General features: G+C 43.7%; 1 protein-coding gene across 2 annotated transcripts in view; it reads right to left on the bottom strand.

The window, feature by feature from the left end:
• Window positions 1-668: 668 nt before the first annotated feature.
• Window positions 669-21,392, bottom strand: part of LOC112556358 (receptor-transporting protein 3-like) — a 32,909-nt gene continuing 12,185 nt past the window's right edge. Inside the window, exons 1-4 of one of the 2 annotated variants that reach the window (XM_025225288.1) lie at window positions 16,418-18,288; window positions 6,677-6,821; window positions 4,748-4,918; window positions 669-4,436 (exon numbers count right to left, since the gene is read on the bottom strand). In XM_025225288.1, coding sequence (XP_025081073.1) covers window positions 4,272-4,436; window positions 4,748-4,918; window positions 6,677-6,821; window positions 16,418-16,578 — 642 coding nt within the window. In that variant the 5' untranslated portion in view covers window positions 16,579-18,288 and the 3' untranslated portion in view covers window positions 669-4,271. Of the gene's footprint in view, window positions 4,437-4,747; window positions 4,919-6,676; window positions 6,822-16,417; window positions 18,289-21,392 lie in introns of those variants that run through there. The other variant, XM_025225289.1, reaches the window with a different exon arrangement.

Raw genomic sequence — 21,392 nt, 5'->3', positions numbered from 1 at the left:
TGCTCGCTTTTCTGATTTAATGTATCTGTGTGCGTGTGTGTTTGTGTGTGTGTGTGTGCATGCCTACACACATATGTTTCTTGTTAGTGTATATAGTAAGAAGAGGAAGAAATAGTGAAAGACAAGAAAAAAGGAGGCAGAGAGACAATAAGAAAAAAATGAAGGAATAAGGAAATAAATATAAAAATGCAGAAAAAGGAAAGGAAGACAAAGAAACAGGAAGGAAAAAACTATAGAAAGGAGAAAAAAGAAATGACGGAGGGAAAGAGAAGAACAAAGAAAAGGAAATAAGAAAGAAGACATCAAGAAAGGAAGAAACAAAAGAAGGAAGAAATGTAATAAAGAATGTAGGAAAGGAGAGAAAAAAAGGGAAAGCCAGAAATAGCGAGTATTTTTACATATTTTAGAACAACTTTTGAAATTCTTTAAAACTGAAATATATAGTAGACTGTTTGATAAACGACTTTGTGTGGGAGTGTGCACAGGTAGGTCAGAGGTGAGATGAAGTGCACGTGTGTGTGTGTGTGCACGTGTGTGTGTGTGTGCACGTGTTTGTATGTGCACGTGTGTGTGTGTGTGCGTGCAAGTGTTCATGCAGAAAAAGACTTTCTCATCTGGCAACACTCATTCAGTCGTTCTCTCATAAAGCAAAGCTGAAACTCAAAAGACACTTTTCATAAAATTGTTTTATAAATCGCGACAATACAATTTTTTTACGAAGGTAACAAAATGAAATAATATTAGCATACAGGAGGGGTTAAAAAAATCCCCATCGTGTGACACAAGCAGGTGAACAGGTGAACAAGTGAACAGGTGAATGTAGTGACAACACTCGATGCCAAACAACCACAACAAACGGCTGACAACTGAAGCAAAGTGACTCGCTGGTGTTTTGCCCTAGAAAACCGACACTTTGAGTGTCTTGACAATATTACATGTGTGTACAAGGCAGCAACAAGTCAAACATATTAACAATGTACAATATGCACACATTTATAAAAATAAAAAATTACAAATTAAATTAAATCCAGTGCACAGCATCAATATGAAATGGTGGTTTCTACTATCTATTCTACTCTCCACAGTAAAAAGTATGTTTTTAAACAGAACCCTGATGTGTTCTGCCTGAAACCCTGAGGATTTGTTGTTGTTGTTGTTGTTGTTGTTGTTGTTGTTGTTGTTGTTGTTGTTGTGTAAATGTACAACCATTATGTTGTTTGATGATTTCGTCCGAAACTGGACTACCGCAAAATCTCTTTTGTAAGACCATACACAAAGCTGTTTTATAGAAAGTGGCTTGGAAGCGTAAATAATAACAATAATTATATTAATAACAGGTAATGTTAAGTTCATCGTCTGTCTACTCACTATCTATTAATTTTTCGTACTCGCCAAACACAATCCTCTCAAGTTCTGAACCACCAACCCATCGTGTCACGTGACACAATTTATGAATACTGTATCACTAACTATGCTACCTGTTGTCTATACTAGTGAAGATACATATTACATACATAATGTAGCAACCATTATATGTGTTTTTATTCACAGACAGCTGAAAACTGAATCTTTATTTCAAGAATGAAATAGCATGTCTAGCATGTGTCCACGTGTCCTAACCCTAAAGACCAATGAGCTGTGCTCACTCATTCGCCATACAAGTATACGTGTAGGAAGCAAAACAACAATAAAAATATAAGTTTAACAAAGCAGGAATATAAATAATGGCAACCGCAGAGAATTGTCGTCTGCTGCAGTCACGCAAAGGTTTCCGCCCTTGTGAAGTGGGCGACACTCCAGTAGATGGCGCTGTTACACTACTCACAGGTATCTAGATTCATGTCAGGAGGCAGACACTGGAGGTGTTGTGGAATGTGATGGGGGTCGGTTGAGCAACTGAGTACACTTGCATATTGAGCATGCACGCTATCACACTCACAAGGGTTAAAAAAGAACGCAGAGCGGAAAAAAAAGAAAATTTGGGTGGGAAGCGGTTAATCTGAGTGGTGGGGTGAGTAGAAGAACATAAAAACAAAAGGTAACCTGTGCCAACTACAAAACCAGGCTGTATTTTGGTGGGAATATAAAATATTTGGCATAGAATAAGAATATTTTTATGAACAAAACTCAGTGGTTTAGACAGAAATGAGGAATAATATTTCACAGATGGCGCTGGCACCACAGGACTGTCAAAAAGAATCACTGGTTCTTGGTGTTCACTTTCTCTTGTAATCACGGGTACTCATCTACTGAGGACCTAGCCCTTCACCACAGGCGGAAAAAATGTTAGGGTATAATTACAAACCATCCATACTGAACATTTATGTACAACTGTGAACATTAACACAGATCATCAGCAAAACATCAAGTGCCTTGTTTAACTTCTGCTAAACTTGGCAACAATCTTCGATAAAAAGCTACACAGAGCGAAAAAAAAAACATTTTTTTAAATGATTGAGTTTGCTTTGTGATAACAAACACATTCACTAAAATGTGAACGACCAGTTCCCTTCCAAATCCTCAAACATCGACACATCATTACAAAGAGGTCATGTCCCTGACCTTACCGAAGTCTCAGCTTCTTCCGATGACCGCAGCCCTGACCCCAGACCACACAGGTCACCATAAAGGTCACGAATTTCATCCGCTGTAACTCAGTTCTTCAAAGAATAAGGGATGGCAATATCTCTGACCATAAAAATTCTCAGGTTTCTTGACTCATCATCAAAGAAACAGAAGAGGGACCCTCGTCGCCCTCGGTGTCAATGCTCAAAGACCGGAACGGCTATCACATAATTATCTTTGACCCACAACCAGTATTGCCAACAATATTAAGGACACTTCACACATGTACTTCAGAATGGTTGACCTTTTTATATGTAGTAAGAGCAAGCTTTCAGTACAGCAAACCGACATCACTCATCAACAAGCTTTCTTGTTTCACCTCTCAACTCCTTCACCACTTCAACGGTATTAGAGTACAGAAAAAAATATCTTACATTAAATTACTTCAAGTCTGAGCAAAGTCAGAAAAAATGCAATCTTCGGGCATAAACAAGTTGACATTAATTTACAGGCATTTCACGTGTTGATTATCAAACATCATTTACGCAGAATGTACATGTAGGAGATAAAACCTCATTTATATTATCAAACAATTCTATATATAAATGTACATGTCAAAAAGTTAACAATTTATATTAGAATATTCGAAAACAAAGTTTCGATGACCAAAAAAAGGGGCAAGCAGCCAAAAATATAATAAACTGAACTGCATTCGTTTTAGTTTTAAATTATGATTGCTGTCAGCTGAGGCCGCTCTCTCACCTGTAAGGTAGAGGTGGGGAAGACAGTGTCCACGTGACATTCTTTCACTCTTCCTGCCTGCTGAACACATTGCTTCGTATCACACCTCATAAAATTCGTATAAACTGTGAACACTGATGATAAACTTGGAATGATGCTGGGAAATTATTGAAAGTGGAATGTTAACAAGCCAAAGGCACTGTGGAAGTCGATGGAATGTCAGAAGATTAAATGTGTACTCGATGAATAAAAACCAGACGACTATTATTTTTTTCAGGATATTTTCTTCTCTGTCGCTGCTGTGGGGCATCATTTCAAAATGTCAGTCCAGAAACTGAGAAATGAGGCTAGAGACAAGGTTCTAAGACTAAATAGAAAAGACTTTCCTCAGACTGAATACTGTGATAAATTATTATGACAAAATATTTACTTCGTCCTCTAATCCACAAACTTTTTTAATTTAGTTTTTTTATCTTGGTTTTTATATATATTTAATGCTGGAAGTGTAATAAATTTCACAATTAAGCATTAAATTCTCTTGGTTGCCTCCAGTTACCTGCCCTTCACTATAATAGTTACAAGAAAAGCATTGTTACCAAAAGTGTTTCCTAAATTAGTTTTACGACATCTGCTGTCGTCAGTGGCTAGTCCCTGAAAGATTTGTTAGACATTTTAAATGTACCATAAAGCTGGCATCATGGGATTTGGCAGCGAAACGCAATTTTCAGAAAATAATCCAGCGTGAGCCATACTCGTTATGATTTACCTCCCTTTTCCCCAGTTACCCCCCTTTCCTTACCCCCCCCTCCCCCAACGCCATCAACTTTAATTATTCTCGGTTGTGTTTGTGTTTTTGCCACTGGCAATTAAGGTGACAGCGAAACAGCGGCCTGATTGTGTCCCTTGTCGCGCGGCATGTACCGCCCACAGGGGGCGCTGTGTGTCAGCTTGCACGTGATGCACCATCAGGAGAAGGTCCACTCCTCCTTGCACAGACCCTCCTTGCAGGCCTGGCACAGCTCGGCGTTGTGCTGGTTGCGAGGTTTGCCCTGGCGCCTGTCGATCCGCAGCGGCGGCCGCACGAAGCCGTAGAAGATCTGACCCACGCGGTTGTACACGTTGCCGATGACCTGCGGGGGCAAAGAGGTCAAGAGGTCAGCTCATCATTTCTACTGGCGCCAAAAAGTGATCGGATGCATGTTACATTGAATTCTTGGCTTTATGGCAGACATGTTAGTCATTATTATATGAAAGCGTTACTGTTACGTGTAATGCAGTGTTACTGTCACTTGTTACTGGCTGTGACATAACAGTTATTTAGCTATTAATAGCTTACCCTCCGACTCGTTTATATGTCCTGATATTGTTCGCGATGTGTGTAAAATGGTCAAAGGTTTGAAAGATGGTGGAAGAAGAGGAGAGGGGTGTGACTGTGTCTCACCTTGACGACCTCCTCCGGGTACCACATGGCGTGCTCAAACTTGCCGTTGTTGCACTTCTGGCACTGCTGACCGTACAGCTTGAACAGCACATACCCGGCGTTGGCGGCGTAGTTGAGGTTGAACCAGAAGATCACGCGCCCCTTCATGGAGGTCCACCCGTGACCGCACTCCTGGAGAACACACAACCAGAAGTAGTTCAACATCCGGGCACTTCTACTTTCTTTTGTTTTGTTTTTTAAACACATATCTAAGTAGTTTTAAATTCTGTAACGTCCTGTGTGAGCTAAGGTCAATAGCAACAGATTCTCTGTGACCTTTCTTTCGCAGTTTGTCGTTGCTGATGGTACCCCAGATTGCACTGATTTGGAAAACAATCACTGAGTGGAATTTAGCTACATCAGGGAGTTCTCTCTCAAACCTGGCTGGTTAGTAGGTAGGTATGTACACCTTTACTTTTCATTAAACTTTGGAAATGAAAGTCACTGTTCGAAACCTGCTCACGCCTACGACTACAACATTCCTCCTGCTTACCGAGCTCATACGGGTACCTGATTTATCCAGGAAGTCAAAGGTGAAGAGAAGGGCTACCATCTAACTGGTGTACCTAAACATTGTAAACAACTTGGGGTCACGCCCCCTTACCCCATGTAACATCTCTGTTTCTACAATTTCTTTGTAACCTCACCAACATCATTCACCATATCAGCTAAACATGCCAACATCTTTCCTCCTACACAAACTTTTTTTTCTCGGATCGGTGTATGTTTGTGTGTGGGCATGTGAGAGAGAGAGAGGGAGAGAGGGAGAAAGGGAGAGATTCCTAAGCCCGATATAACTATTCCTCCTCATGCCCTCTCTGTATAATCCTTCCTCCTCTAAGCCAGGGCGATATGCGGTGAAAGTCGGGTACAATCCCACTCCAACCTGCTCCAGCCTGTTCCTAACACTGGCAATGCGATAACCGTTTACATAACAGATAAGGCGCGCACTGAACTATTTTATTTGTGCGTGGAATACAAATCAGATGTCTTCTTATCACAGATACGTGTGACACTCGCTGGTTTCTCTACATGAAATTTATCTGTCGAGTCACACTCCGTGCACCTTTCGCTGCATCACATTAACCTTTGCTTGTCCTGTCTACAGGGACAGAAGAAACTTTGAGTAGAATGTGAAGAGGGAGCTTGAAAGCTCAAAATATTTTTGTCTCTAAAGGTGTTTGTTGAGATGTGTTTTGACATTCCTTGCACCGACTGCCATCCCCTCCAGGACGCAGTTGCCAACCGAGGGCAACATTGGCAACTCGAGGACAAGCGTCTTGTCTCAGATGTTATATAGAGGTGTCTACAGATGTTTTATCCCTGGAGTAGTAGTTCTAAATTGGTAGCAAAGATGCTCTGGGGTTAAAGAAACATAAAGTGGTGTCTGCGGGGTCTTGGCATAGCTTTGGACTATTCCTGGAGTTCCCGACTGTGTACTGGAGAAATGACTTACTCCTATTTCACAATATGGACCCCCGGTGTGCGATCCCTCTCGCTGTTTACTCTCCCTCCACTGATTGTTCCTTTTACCCCTCTCCTTCCATACCACTCGAAGTTGACCTTTATGTTCTAACCCTTGGTTGTTGTTGCTGTCATATCACTTTACTCTTAACAATATCCTCTTTGAATTATATTCCCCAACTGCACTCTTTAAAAGTTGATTGGCCAGCACGTTGGTTGTCGCAAACCAATCAAAACCATTCCCTCTCCTTTAGCTTTCTCTTCCTTCTCTCCTTCGCTCACTCCTATCCATTTTCCACTTCACTCAGTTTTATTCCCGAGTCCACTTTCTCGCTCCCTCATGCTGACATTCGTATGGTCATCACTAGGATGATGACACGTGTGATGACACTGGAGTACTGAAGTAATAGAGAAAAGGACACTTACCCCGCAGGAGAAGCGAACCTTAGCGCTGTCCTTGAACACTCTCCACCGGTCGTTGGGGGCCAGGAAGGTGGGGATGAGGTACCACGTGTGCGGGTAGTACTGGCCAAACAACCGGTCGAACTCGCCGTGCCACACCAGCTCCATCCTGGACACAGAAAAAACACAGATGCTCAGCTGGACCGTTGGTGTCAACATCATCTGTAGTCTTGGCAACTAGGGAACATAAATATTCGCATAAAATTGTAGTTTATTTAATTAAGTATATTTAAAGGATTGTTTTGCTGATTCTTTCATGCCAAATATTGTCAAGATGCTCGTGGGTGTAGAGAGGTTTCGTTGTTTTCCATGATTTTTTAATATATTTTTCTCCTGTCTCGTGGACAACAATTAAAACAAGAATATTAAGGACCTCAGAAAGTAGTGAGTAATCATGTGACCATAACACTACAGATCCCAAGTATAAACCTCGAGATTAAACAAATACAGAAAGTTAAAAAATGAAGTGTACGAAAATTCACAACTGGGAGATGAACTGATAAGCTATGAATTGAATGCTAGTTGTTTTGAACCAGACATCCGTGTTTCTTAAAAACATTTGAAAAGGTGTGAGAGAGAGAGACAGAGAGTGTGTATGTGTGAGAGAGAGAGAGAGAGAGAAAGAAAGAGTGTGTGTGTCTGTGTGAGAGTGTATGAGTGAGTGAGTGTCTGTGTGTTGGAGGGGAGCACAGAAGCCAGGTGATGTAAGTCCGTTGTGTGTATATAAATATATGTTTGCCCAGCGTGCACACCCTCCCGACAATGGCAAACACCCCGGTTACCCGTGTCACGCAGCCTGGTCGTGCTGCAATGTATAGAGTGGTTGTCAAACGGTGATTTGTTGATTCACATACATGTACCCGTAAACTACAGGCCTGCACACAGAGGACGAGGACCTAACAACACGATGCCAAAAATATTCTGGCAATCAACCCACCCCACCTGTCCTCCTCCGCGGCCTACCATGTACCTCATCCTCCTCTCCTATTTCTCTCTTTCTCTCATCCCTCTCTTTCCTCTTCTCTCTCTTTCTCTCCCTCTCTTTCCTCTTCTCCCTCTTTCTCTCCATGCATTGTCATGGTCCTCGGGTTTCATCAAAGTGTTGTTTCCGACCATCTGTCCACCTTTCATTCCTGAGAAAAGGTTTATCTCCCAGAAAAGCTGTGTCCTTGCAGAAGGCGGGTTTTTCGTCCCTCTTTTCTCTCCATCTTGGCCGTGAACTGTCCTTTTCTTCCTGCAGTCACCTCTTCAAGGTGAACAGACAAACCTAATTCATCTGTGGGGCACTTATCTCCCCATTCCCTGTAGGTACCATGCACACAAGCTGCCGACAGGGAAGGAAGGGGTTGTGGGTTCATTGTATAACGGGGGAGACTCCAGAACAGCTCAGCAAATATTGTAATCTACAATAAATTTGGTAAATAGATGAATATTACACATTGTTAATTAAGAATGTAAATGACTGACATACTGATGAATTTTTCAATGAGAAGCAGGACCTGTTCTCTGCTAAGCGCCTTCAACTGTTCAGCGCAGGTTCGAATCTCATTCGGATCGAGGCTAAGCATTTTGCTTCTTAGGAATAAAGATTTTTACTAGATTGGTTTGATCCTCGTGTTCTAACATGCACTCGGTGCACACAACAGACCCAGTCGCTCTTAAAGGAAAATTTGGATAGATAGAAAGAGAGGAAGAGCAGAAGGTGATATTTTTTAAAAGTGGATTCAATGCCTCAAACCTGGTGGTGGTGGGGAGAATAGAATTTTTATCTGAGCCATTAGCATTACTCTGCTGATCAAAGACACAAATCAGATGTTTATAGACAGACTTTATGCGCTCTGCTACTTTTTTCCACCCTTTTTAACAGACCATTCATCAGCCTGTCTACGCCCTCCGTCCAAGGTACGCATCCTGGTACATTCAAGTGCAGAACAAACAACGAACGTCCTCATAAAGCCCTCGTCACCTCGACTGGAAATAAAAGCTTACAGAGTAAGTTTGTTTTTATTGAACAGAAAGCAGTCCATCATAAAGTGTAACACAGTGACGCCATGTTCGCCGTGGCTCACTCCTACCCACACTACGTGGCCAGCACGTAGTCAATGAGCCACGTTGTGAGCTTGACGGAAACTCGCACTAGGTAGGGTAGCTCAATAGTATCTAGCTTCTTCTTTCTTTCTTTTCTTTTTTCTTCTTTTTATTTATTTTTTATTTCTTTATTTTATTTTTCTTATTTTTTCTTTTTTTCTTTTTTCTTATTTTTTTCTTTTGTTTCTTTTGTTTCTTTTTTTTTCTTTTTTCTTTTTTTTCTTTTTTCTTTTTTTCTTTTTTCTTATTTTTTTCTCTTTTTTTTTCTTTCTTTTTCAAAAGTCTCCCAGACATGCTTTGTGTTGTGGAGGTGACTAGGTGACAACAGGTCCTTCAGAAGTCTACCCACAAGTTCTGTTTTTAATGCTACAATATTTGAGAATACAAAAGAATTTGATGTTACAGTTCTCTTGACACCTTGATACCGTTAGTGTGTAGACTTTGCACCTGTACATCAAACACTATGTCCATAGTCCCCCCTGTCATTGTCATGACCAGCGAACACATAAACCGACAGACTTCCAACGGTTGCTGACTTCATCTTGCACACAAAACGAGCTTTTAAGAGACCGGCACTTTATTGGTTCTCACACAGTCAGCTCTCTGACAGTGGTTTGTAGTCCTCCCATAAATGTTCTCCCCACTCCTTTCTCCCTCCTTCTCTCTCTTTCACTCGCTCCCGCTCAGTCCCTCCATCTCCATGCGGTGCACTGCTGGGTGCAAGCAGTTTCTGCTGTTTGTTGAATAAAGTTGATTGTTCCCCATACTTTTACAGCACTCGCTGTCTTGCCTTGGAGGTACTCAAGACTGACTTATTTATGCGAGAGTTCTCAGGGGACCGTTAAATAACCAGCGCCGTATATTTTCCCAACGACCATTGGCTATATTTAGCTCATCTTGCTCCACAAGTTGGGGAGGTAGTCTCCTTGACTGTCAAATGGAAATATTTCAATGAATTTTAATAAGGGTTTGATGAAACGTGACAATGGGATTTTTTGTTGTGTTTAATTAATTTTAATAAATTGAGGCTTGGTAATGGATTGCTTTGTTGTTCAATGGGACTGTTTGGTTGGCTTTGGTGTTGCTACCCCTTTCCCCACCCCGCCATTCTGTACGAGGTACCTCGAAGTCCTCCGTGTCCTACCCTACACCCATACCCTTTTCTCTTCACAATCCTTGCAGTGTGATGTCTCGACAGTTTAAGCAGGAGAACGAGTGGTAGAGACAGGTAAATCACCCCTTGGCTGAAGTATGTCTCTGATTATGGACACTTCTGACCATAGGTTATGTGAGTTTTATATGCTCTGAGTGAGTCAATGTACGACTCGACCATGGATGAGCTTGCCAGGCTGAATGTTTAATGAAGTAAATCATCAAGTGAACGATTTTATAATCTATCATCTTTGGAAGGAAGAAGATCACTGGATGGTTACCGCACTGGTTGCGAGGGGTGATCAGTGTTTAGCCATGCGTGTGTTTCTTATTTATTTATGGTCCATAATCCTTAGAAAGTTACAAAAAGAAGACATGTATCGGTAAACAGAACTCGACTGTGTCCGCTCCAGCAGTTCGACAAACGACTGCCCAGTTACTAACTTCTCTCGCTCACCTGGTGGCTAGTAATCATTACCTGCGTTGCTGAACAGGTAACTTATCAGCCACCCCTCATTACCAGGACGGACGCCCCTGTTCTCGGGTGTCACAGGGAGGAGATGAAGCTAGAAAAACATAAAGCACGAGCAGATTGTTTTCTCTCCCTGCGGGCAATCCGATACCAACTACCACAGTTAGCTGATCCTCCTTCAGGTCAGTCGTCATAGTGATACAGAAAGCTAACCGTGTTACCTGTGTCTCCCCCTACCCTGTTCCTCCTCCCCCATTGTAAAAAGCAAACTTGAGGGCGAGAAGGTGGTTGGAGAGAGGTGCTGAAGGACTTTGCGAGTCTGCTCACATTACACCTCAAACACAGTCAGCCATGAACATCGGCAGTACATAAGTACCCATCCATCCTAACTCAATCAACAAACAAATGTCTTCACAAACTTGTAAAATTATCTCTAACCAGAGTTGTTGGAACTCGCCGAAATCTTCTTTAAATCAGCCATGAGCTGGGGTCAAAGGTCCCCACCAACGACGGTACTGGCATATTCCTGACCTTTGACACGGCGGAGACTATGTGAGGAGATGCATGAGCACTCGTGTTTACTTGCTACACATGTGTTCATATTTACTTGCTACACAATTGTTCATATTTACATCGGCGTTCGTGTTTACTTGCAGCACACGAGGGCCCTAAGACACCATCACCGTATGAAATTTATGGAGACTTTCTTTGCATTGAAAAGTCATAAAACTCAGTCGCAGTTTTTTTTATTTTTTATTATTTTTTTTTAGAATAAAGTGTCACCGCCTCTACTTAGATAAATCAAACAATAAAACTATTTTTACTGATGCAACAACAAACTTCTCTCTTGTTTGCTCTCGTTATAACTGGAGAGGACGATGAGTGCGGTGAGCTGACAACAATCTCTGATTATACTTGTGATAATAATGTCTGTAATCATGAGAGCTCGGGATGCGGTGATGTTACATGTATCAATGGGGGGTTTATAGGTTCAAGAAATCGGTGTGTTTATATGTCTCAGTTCATTGTCACCAGAGGGCAGCGCACTTCTAAAGTAGAACGGGTCTGGACAGGACAACTCGGGTACGGAGCTGTAAAAACTGTGGAGATGGGTGAAGGGCTCTAAAGGCAGATAAAACTCAGCATGACAGGCAGGTATTTTTTTTTTTTTTAAAGTGAAGTGTCCTCAAGGTAGACATTATGATCGCCATCTCTCGAGAGCTGAGGCTCTCTAGGAGTGAAGGAAAGATAACGGACGTACATCTGCATCCTAGCAACGGAAACTTGACGACCTCTAGAACTGGACCAATAGTGAGCTGGAGGTGACTACACTACCCCCTCGTGCTCTCCACCCCCGACCCCCTTCACACGAGATAATCAGTATGCTGATGTTCGAGTATGTCTGGGACCTTGCAAGTCAGCAATATAAGAATGAAGTACAAAAATCTTTTTCTTTTTTCAATTTTTCTGACTGTACGACCAAACTTTCACCATCTTTAGGTTTTCGGCCATTTCGCTGGTCCACCCGTTCGCATTAAGCTCTTGATGGTTTCGCTAAATCTCATTTTCTCAGGAGGTTGTCAGGAGGTTAAGACGGACAGCAAGGGGGTCACTCAAAAGGTCAAGGGTTAGTTGCCTCTTCAGTTGCGACGCGGGTGTCCAGAGACTCGCTAATCACCGACAGACTGACAAACAGATCACCAGACATAGTCAATCACACTGAACGATGGATGGAGGATATGCCATCCTCCCAGCAACTGACTGCTGCATACCGACATTCCATTCTGTTCCTGGAAACTGTGTACATCAGGAATGTTCATACCTACCTCAGAAACGGTCGTTATGAAACCTCGTTGGGTTGTTGTTGTTTTTTTTTTTTTCACACACACAAACACACACCAGCACGTACAGACACGCTAACACCCACCCAACCACTTTCCATCCTCCTACACACATAGATATATTATATTTACATGAATACACGTACACGTGCAAAAATCCGATACAGCACTTATCTCAGCTGCTGTCTCACGCGCTTCTTTATTTTAGATATATATATTAGATATATGTATGTGTATATGAACTCGTGGTTCACTTTAACAGAAATCCGGAGTAATGTGAGGCTCACGATTCGGCATTAACCTTTGCCCTGTAGCGGGACTTTTAAAAGTAACAGTCGCTCGACAGGTGGGCAGGTGAGTGAATGAAAGGCTGCCAACAGGTGGCCCTAGTACTTTGTTACCTGCTTCATATTTTTTTAAATTTCTGTGCTGAAAAAACGATTTCCTGCTTTGCACACAGTAAAGAGGTTAAGGTGAGTTTATGAGAAATGTCCGAGCTGAAGGTTAATTTAAAAGAAAAATAATCAAACATCACGAGCGCTGGAAGTTTCCAAGGGTCGCTATAGCTCCCCCCGTATACCCTTGCTGCTTTTTCTTTACTCGGTGGGTCAGAATTCTGATAAAATGAGCTTCATGGTTTGCTAATGTTATGTGACAGCGCTGTCTACATGAATAAATGTCGAAATGTTTTTATTTTATACAAGATGTGGTGAACTGACACGTGACTGTTATTACACGAGCTTGAACAACGACTTTCATGGCGGGGCTGAGAGGTGGATGGGATGTGACAGAAGATGAGAGACTTCCATGATGACAGCACCAAACCATGATACTATGATACAGAGGCTGGGAGTGAGAGTTCCGTGGACTGAATGGTTAGCTCCGGGTGGATGTCAATGAAAAATTAACCTTCAGGTCGTTAGTCTCAAAACTCGACAGGTGATGCTGGAAGGGGAGAATGTCCACTATGGGAGGTGTGTCCCCACCCTACAAGTAAGGATGCTTTGCTGGGGACTCCATTGATCGAGGTTGTCGTGGTCAGGACACCCTGACACTGGACGGCATTGAGACACGAAAAATCACCCCTACACTGGGCCACGGCACACCACACCAAGAAACGAACTCCACACCCCTCTCCTTCCCCACCTCTCATTACTCCCTACATTCATTCCCATCAGCACAGCCGTTCGAGTTCGTCATCTAGAGGTCACGTGTGCATAGGGTAGAGGTGCAATTACTGACTCGTTTGCGTGCCTCAGCTGTGAGTTTCTAACATGTTGTTGATGGTTTGTACTCTCGGATAACCATCTTGGCCTGCTGTAGGTTTTTTTTTTTTTGAGGGAGGAGGGTAAAAGTCCCCTCCTCGGCTTCCTCGCCTGTCTGTCCTCAGTTGCTTGCAACAACTGCCACGAGATTTCGCAAGAAACAAATTAGCTATTTTGGTGTCAAAGACCAGCACGCTAAAGTTGTCAATTATGTTTTCAACCGTCAACCAACCCCCATTTTCTCATCCCTCCGCCTCTCCTCCCGTGTCTCGTCCTCTGTAGCGCGATGGCGCAGCGGTTAAGCGCTGTTGGCGAAGACAGAACATCCTAGGTCACAGGTTCGGATCTCGATCACGTACGTATAATTTTTTTCTGTTATCTGTTTTCTCAACAGGACTAATTCTTTGTCCCACAGCCTCCGCTGCTGACTCGGTAAACAATACTTTAGTCTACATACTCCCCCAGCGAGTCGGAACATCAGGTCCTACCCCCTCCTCCGTATGATCATCATCTCCTCTATCATCTTGTTGTTGTTGTTTTCACAGTTGATCGGCCCCACTTCATCACCACTCTATGACGTGGTTGTTGTGACGTCATTACCAGCACGCGTCCGGAGAAGACATCGGCAGAGGTCATCTTCGCAGCAAGCGTCCTCGTGACCCGTGCTTATGAATATGCTAATTAGCGCACCGTCTCTTATAATTGTGCGCCACGAGACGGTGTGTAGATGCACTTTAACTGGTGTGAGGAGGGGAGGGGGACTTTTATACATCACACTTAATCTCCGGCCGTCAGTCTGCAGAGCACGACAAGGGGATAAGAAACTCGTGGCGAATAAATTGCTTCCCTCCTCTTGTTTGGGGAGGTAGGGGGACATGGAGACCTAAACAAGAGCAAACTGGCGTGTAAACAAGACTGTGTGGAGCTCGGTACGATTTCCATGTCACGTAAAGAGGTTTCCCAATAAAGCAAAAGGTGCAAACTTTCACATGTTTGTCATTTACGATATACTGAAATAATAAAACTGGAGGTCAATAGTTCATTTAAAAGGCAGCGGATGTGGAAGCAAGATTTTAAATAAATTTAAAAAAAAAGACATGAACTTCTTTCTTTCTCTCACACACACACATTCAGTGTCTCGCTCTTTCACTTAATCTCACACGTACCCACGCACCCCCACACACCGCTTATAACCGACACAAAAAGCTCAGTTCACCTGTTTCTCATGGATGTCTCATTTTACGGTTTTATTCAATCCTGTCTCAACCGGAGTTTAAAAAAATAATATGAATATGAAAAGAATTATTCAACACGGCCTGATCTCCCTTCCAACAGCTTCCCCAGTCCACCCTACCCTTGCCGTTCATTGTCAACATCGAACGCTACCCGAGTGGCGCCGCTTGACTAAGTCAATAACCCGGATGTGGACATGGCGTGCGTCGTCGTCACGGTGCAGCTGTTCTAGTGACTCAGCCACAGCACCAACACCTTACACTTCTGTGTCGCTCCAACTATCGTCAGTGTCGCTCGGTTCAAAGTTCGTGGAACTGCCATGTGTCGCTCGGTACAAAGTTCGCTGGAATGCACCCGGTTGTTTGCGTTTAAAAGGGTACTTAACAGGATTTCTCAAACCCATGTATAAGAGCGCGTGCTATAAAGTATTTTAAGTACCTCGGCGTCTCCATGAACAAGTTTTAAAGAAACATTAGTCGCGAATTAAAACCTTTGTGGACATTTCACCATCCCGTTCTTTTTTGTTTTATAGTTTTTCTTATTGCAGTCATTGTTGTAGTGGTTGTTGTAGTCATTGTTGTAGTGGTTATTGTAGTAGCTATTTCAGTGGTTGAGTGTCCAAGTCGCAAATGTCTGAATCTGCAGGGGCCGTGGTTGTAAGCAAGGGTAAGAAGTTGCCTCGGAAAGAACATGGGGACCTCAGTTTCCGAAGTTGAAAAGCTAGTGTCCAGATACCGCAGACATTTTATCCTTAAAACCGTGGTTGTAAAGCGGGTGGCAAAGATACCCTGGTGTAAAGAAACATGAATAAGGGTCTGGGCATCGCACTGCAGCTACCCGATTTTGCCCCGGGAAATGACAAGCTCGCTGCATCACGATGACCCCAGATGAACAAGGTGAATCGCCCCGACCTTGACCCCCAGTTGAAGTCGAGGAGTTATCTATAAGGACAAGAGTCCCGACGATCTGATAGGCCATAATCATGCGGTGTCCAGTTTTTAATCCTATAAACAACATACTTTTTACGGAGCAATGCTCTCTTGCAAAACTAAAACTTGCGAAGCTCAGGCATCGAGGGGAGTAAACAACATCAACAAGAAAACATCATCTAACGATTTAACCCATACAACGGCCAGTTGCTGATATTGCACTGAGTTCAAAAGTTTAGCTCACTCTTTCAATGCTTTCTGAGCAGTTTAACCGTACACCCGAGTTTCCGTAAACATGTTTACTTGTAAAAATGCAACAATTACTCAGCTGCTACATGGACTACAGTTACTTCCCGTTACTCGTTGTTGTCGCATTCGGTTTCTGTGAATCAGATTACTTTATTTATACTCTTCTCTCTGGTTTTGTTTTTTCAGACTTTTTGGATGTTGAGGGTAAGGCAAAAAAATCTCATGTAGCTTTTAATGCATTTCTTAAACTAGTTAATTAAACATTAAACGAATTTTATAAGACGATGTTGTCATCGCCAATAAATATTTATATTCATAGTCTGACGCAGGTGGATAATCAAAAGCATGAAAATCAAACATCTGCCTGCAAAATATATTTCTTTCTGGGTGCCTAATCAATCAAAGAACAAAATAATTTTTAAAAACACTTTCAGGTCATGATAATATTGCCAGGAAGAAAGGGAAATGCAGCCTACCTCTGGGACAGGAAGAGCCCGAGATCAGTGTCATTGCACTTGGAGAGATCGATGGGACTGATTGAGACAGCCGGTGACAGAGGCGAGAGTGGAACTTGCGGTGTAGTGATCAGCATCATTTCTGGTTCCAGTCCCGGCTTCTGGACGAAGGTCCCGATCATCGTAGGTCGGAGGTCAGATGCTACTTCACCGTGATATACTGCTCTTCTCTTCCGTACGATGACTTAGTGCAAGGACATCAGATACAAGAACTGAAGACTAGAAACACAAGGTCTTCTTTTGCCCACCCGGGTTAGGACCTCGCGGTTGATGAATTCGTTGATGTTACCTGGGCAGGTACAGTGTCAGTGGAAAGGATTGATATCTTATACTGTCGCTGTGTAGAAGTTCTTGCTTCAGAACAACGAGAAACCTCAACGATGAAAACTTCGATGTCACAGAAGAGTGGTTTGGTGTCAACTAGTGCAAGTGGTTCAAGTCCATTTACTAGAAACAGCCTCTCACAATCGTCTCTCAAAGCTAAAGACTGTCAAGATGATTTCAATCCGTCAGAAGGTTTGATGAAAGATCACAATGATGCCGACACCTTCTGCTTCTGGTCAGAGGAGATCAAATTGCAGGCCGTTACATCTCCTCCGACGTCGGCTACAGAGATGTCACGGCAGATGACTGATGAAAAATTTATCAGGGATCAGGGATCAGGTCTGGAGAAGTCTGCGCACCACCTGTGGATGCCTGCGTTCGTGCAATCCTACCCGTGACAGTTCCTAATAAAACTGTGGACTGTCGGTGCCCCCCACCCCTTTAAAAACTGTCATGAAGTAAGCACTCGCTGACGTCACAGCTACAACAACTCGGAGCCGATTTGTCAAGTGCATCTTACGATCATCTCAGACAGGTCGTGGACGAGAGGCAGATAAGCCGCTGCTTGTGCTGGAGCCTCCTGGAGGTGGTGTCGGCGATGCACACGCGCACACAAATCATAAAACAACGGCACCTCGCGACTCGAGACAAGACAATCCTCAACCTGACACCGTTAGTCCCTCGAACTGCCCCGTCATCATTCGCATCATCGACTTCTGGCAGAACGGGAGCGAGTTTGGGAGTTCCAGTGGCTGCTGTTGCAGACCCTCGGGTAGGAGCACTCGCGGGTGGAAGCTTGCAGGGTGTCCTCACAGCGGGGAAAGGTGAACACCGGAGGAAAGAAGAGTTATGATCCTTCTATTGCGTGCAGGTATGATTACTACTCGCTTTCTTTCTCGACCGTGGCGGCGGCGACGACAGCGGCGTCTCTCCACTGCAGCCTACAGCAAGTCCGACTACCCTTACCAGCACGCCAACTTGACCTCGCGAGTTCCGTCCCCTGCCATCCCCTCTCGCTGGGGGTCACGGCACGAAAGCACTCGAGGTCTTGCCACACCGAGTCGCCTCCGACGCACAACCCTCCCGTCCTTCGTGAAGCTTGGACTCCTCTCCTTCTTCAACGATCACCGCGCCTCCTTCTTTTCCTCCCCTACCCAGCTACCCGCTCCCCCACCCGCGTGCACGCCCGTACCTTTGCACGTGACGTGACGACTTTCTGCGACACCTTTGCAGCAATCGCGACCTGCGAGTTGTCGTGCTGATGCAGACATCGGGTGGGTAGTGGTAGTGGTCGGGTGGGTCAGTCCGTTGCGGTAGTTAGAACTGCCCTGGGGTTCACACCACCCACCTGGATCTCTACCTTTGCGAACACAAACTTGGCGGAACGACAGAAGAGCGAAGACTGGTTGTAGCAGTGGCTGACACTGACTGACTCAGCCGGTGAGATAACGGGGCCGCGAGTCGTACACCTTCACCGACACACCGACACACGAACACACAGACACACGGACACACGCAGGCGCACTGGTCCCCGGTGAATCAAAGGGTTAGAAAATCGACAGGTGGGGAAAACGCATGAACTAGTGTTCACAGGTGAACTCTCTTACACACACCCGTGCGTTTGTTGACAGCAAGAATAATTCAGTATTATAATAAGAATGAGAAATCTTAGCGAGACCGAAGCACACAAAAACACAAAAATTTTGAATTATTTAACACACAGTGCTTTGATCAAATAACCACATTGGGGTTTGTTTGTTTGTTTTTTTTGTTTTTTTTTTTTGTTGTTGTTTTTTACCCGCCTGCCCCTTTCTTTTGCTTCACTTCATCATTCTTCAAAAGTTAAAATTAACTCATTGAATGAAACTGTGATCAATCCCATATTAACACACACACACACAAACACACAAACATACACGACTAGCCTAACCCGAACTGATGTAATTGTTGCACGATCATGTGTAAGACTCAAAGGGGTTAGGTCAACCCTGACCCATCTCCTGAAGAAGGTCACCTCAAGCGATAACAGTTGGCAAGATAGCGGGTAATGTGAAGCGCGCATGCGCTGTGTATCAGTTGTAACGGGCATAGAACTGCACCCGACACTAACTGGAGGGTGGGGAACATTGTATTCTCCTCCCACAGACGATAGAAATTCAACTTGGGAAGCAGGGGGGACCGTTACTGCGGATAAATCTTCCTACCCGATTAAGCTTAGATGATGCGATGTTTGATTTTCCTTTCTTCTGGTGGTTTTCATAAAACTTAATTGCAGTCGGTAGTCAAGATATGGTCACTGGTCTAAGAAATATGTTTGGGATTCTGGAATTAGTCATGTCGGGTATTAACATTAAGAGCAGGGTATATGTGGCGAGGGGTGTGCAAGCTAGGTCAACCGTGATTTGTGGGGTGAACAGAAAATTCACATCCAGTCCGAGTCACAGCAATTTGCTTACATAAAATAAAACTAGTCTCTGTAATGCTTCACTTCCCGCAGACAGACACGGACAGACTGGAACAGACTCGGTGACGAGGGCATTGCCTTGATCACACATCGAGTGACCGTGTCGAAAAGGTCGGTCTGAGGGCGGGTGGAGAGGGAAGGGGTGAAATGATAACGAGGCTTTTTTACCTGGCCGAATCGTGGGATGGCATCGTCTGAGAATATTAAACGCTCGTTTTGATGCAAGGGAAGTAACCAAACTTTCACACCCTCACCACCATCACCACCAGAACCACCACCACCACATCGCAGTTTGTGAAAAGAAATGTTAAACTCAATATTTATCCTCCGCGTAACTAGTCCCAAAATGATTATCAGTTGTCTTCCTCAGGTCACACAGGTCACTAGGAAAACGATATCATCCCCCACCTTCTCCCCCCTTCTGCACCTCCCTATCTTCGTCCCCGCTCGTCTGGCCAAACATTTTAGCTTTAAGATTCTCTCGTGCGTGTCCCTCGCCCATGGTAAATGTGTCGCTCCTACATCTATCCTTCCTGGCGATGAGATCTCACCTTTTTTATTCTCATAAGGGTTTCATTTTTGAGACGAATGAAAGGTTTTCGCCTCCACAAGAAAGCACAGTTGACATCGCGGTCACGCCCCACTTACAAAACTCCGGCAATAAAACATCACAAAGCAGAAGTAATTTCGAGGGCTAGCGAGGGATGTTGTCGACGTCGACGAGTATGACGTCATTGGTAGCGGTGAGTAGGGTGCATGCAACGTCACGACAGAAAATAAACTCATTTTCCTCGCCACAGCTCTGCGTGTTAATATGTATTCAGGTCGTTAATTTGCGAACTGCCCTGGGTCTCTCTCTCTCACTCCATCTCTCTTTCTCTCCATGTTTCTCTTATGAACTCTTGCGCGCGCGAACACACACATAGATAATTCGGATACTACGATCTTCGTGCCAGAATCATTTCCACTTTATGTGAGTCAGTGTTTCACGGAATACTTGTGTCATAACCGCTAAAAACACTCGATATGGGTACTCTCCTCTACCAGCCGTTACCCTCCTGGCATTTTTTTTTAGGGCGAGGGAAGGGGTAGAGGGGTGGGGATGGTGAATTGGCAACAGGTATGCAGCCAGTCTCACCTGTCTTTCTCACGCACCTGGGGCCGCGCATGAGAATGGATAATCAGATGCTTGGCTACCTGATACTTGAAGGTGAAAAGATTTCTGCAGCGTCACAAAGATTTTTTTAAATTGACTTGGTGAGGCGGTCCAACTGCGCAAATAGCAAATACTCAGGTGAGGCCGACGGGGTGGCCGGTGTCGTTACCCGCGTTTTCATTGAATCAGAATAGGTTGAGCGTGTCCTTTCCTTTTAGTCTTATCGTATTCTATTAATCCTGTCATTTTTTTCACTTGTGTTCATTGTCACTGAAATGTTGGTTGTAGACGAGAACACGCTCGTACGAGCACGCGCGCACACACAGAGTACGCATTCAAAGTACTCAAAGTGAATAGGAGTACACACTGTCCTTTAAGGTATGGGTACTAAAGCACCCAAGGACATGAATCATTCTCCTCATTCTTCCATTTCATTCACTGCTGCGGCTCCAAGCGGCTGAAAAGGTATTGGCACAACTGGCAAACTTCATAATATTATTATTATATAGTATCTTGAAAACCACAGAAATAAAGATGTTTAGGGCATGATGGGTGGCTGAACTTATTTCTAGCACGCTATATAGCACATTTACTGGATGCAAAGGAACCTCCAACAATTATTATAAAGTAAATTACACCTTTTCATATACACTATCAAAGTTTTTACTAATAATTTTATTTTTCGTGTTTTGTTACGTACCATCTTCTTGTTGTACATCACATTAACTTCAGGAGACATTCTGTCGATATAAATGTAATCACAAATAAAAGATAAGACGCGACTTTATTTTTCCCAGAGGAAAACAGTTAAACATCACTGGAAGAAAGCAAGGGATAGAGCCACACAGCACAGCACCAACAATATTATGACATATTCATACACCTCACACTAGACAGACCCCCAATACAATAGTTCTAACCATCACACAAACAGTTTATTCACACGCGGTTGTGTTTAGAAGTCGCACTGCCTAACCAACAAACAACAGCCT

The sequence above is a fragment of the Pomacea canaliculata genome, linkage group LG2, assembly GCF_003073045.1.
Source record: "Pomacea canaliculata isolate SZHN2017 linkage group LG2, ASM307304v1, whole genome shotgun sequence".
NCBI lineage: Eukaryota > Metazoa > Mollusca > Gastropoda > Architaenioglossa > Ampullariidae > Pomacea > Pomacea canaliculata.
The sequence above is the reverse complement of the archived record's forward strand: the minus strand, read 5'-3'. Positions and strand labels throughout refer to the sequence as shown.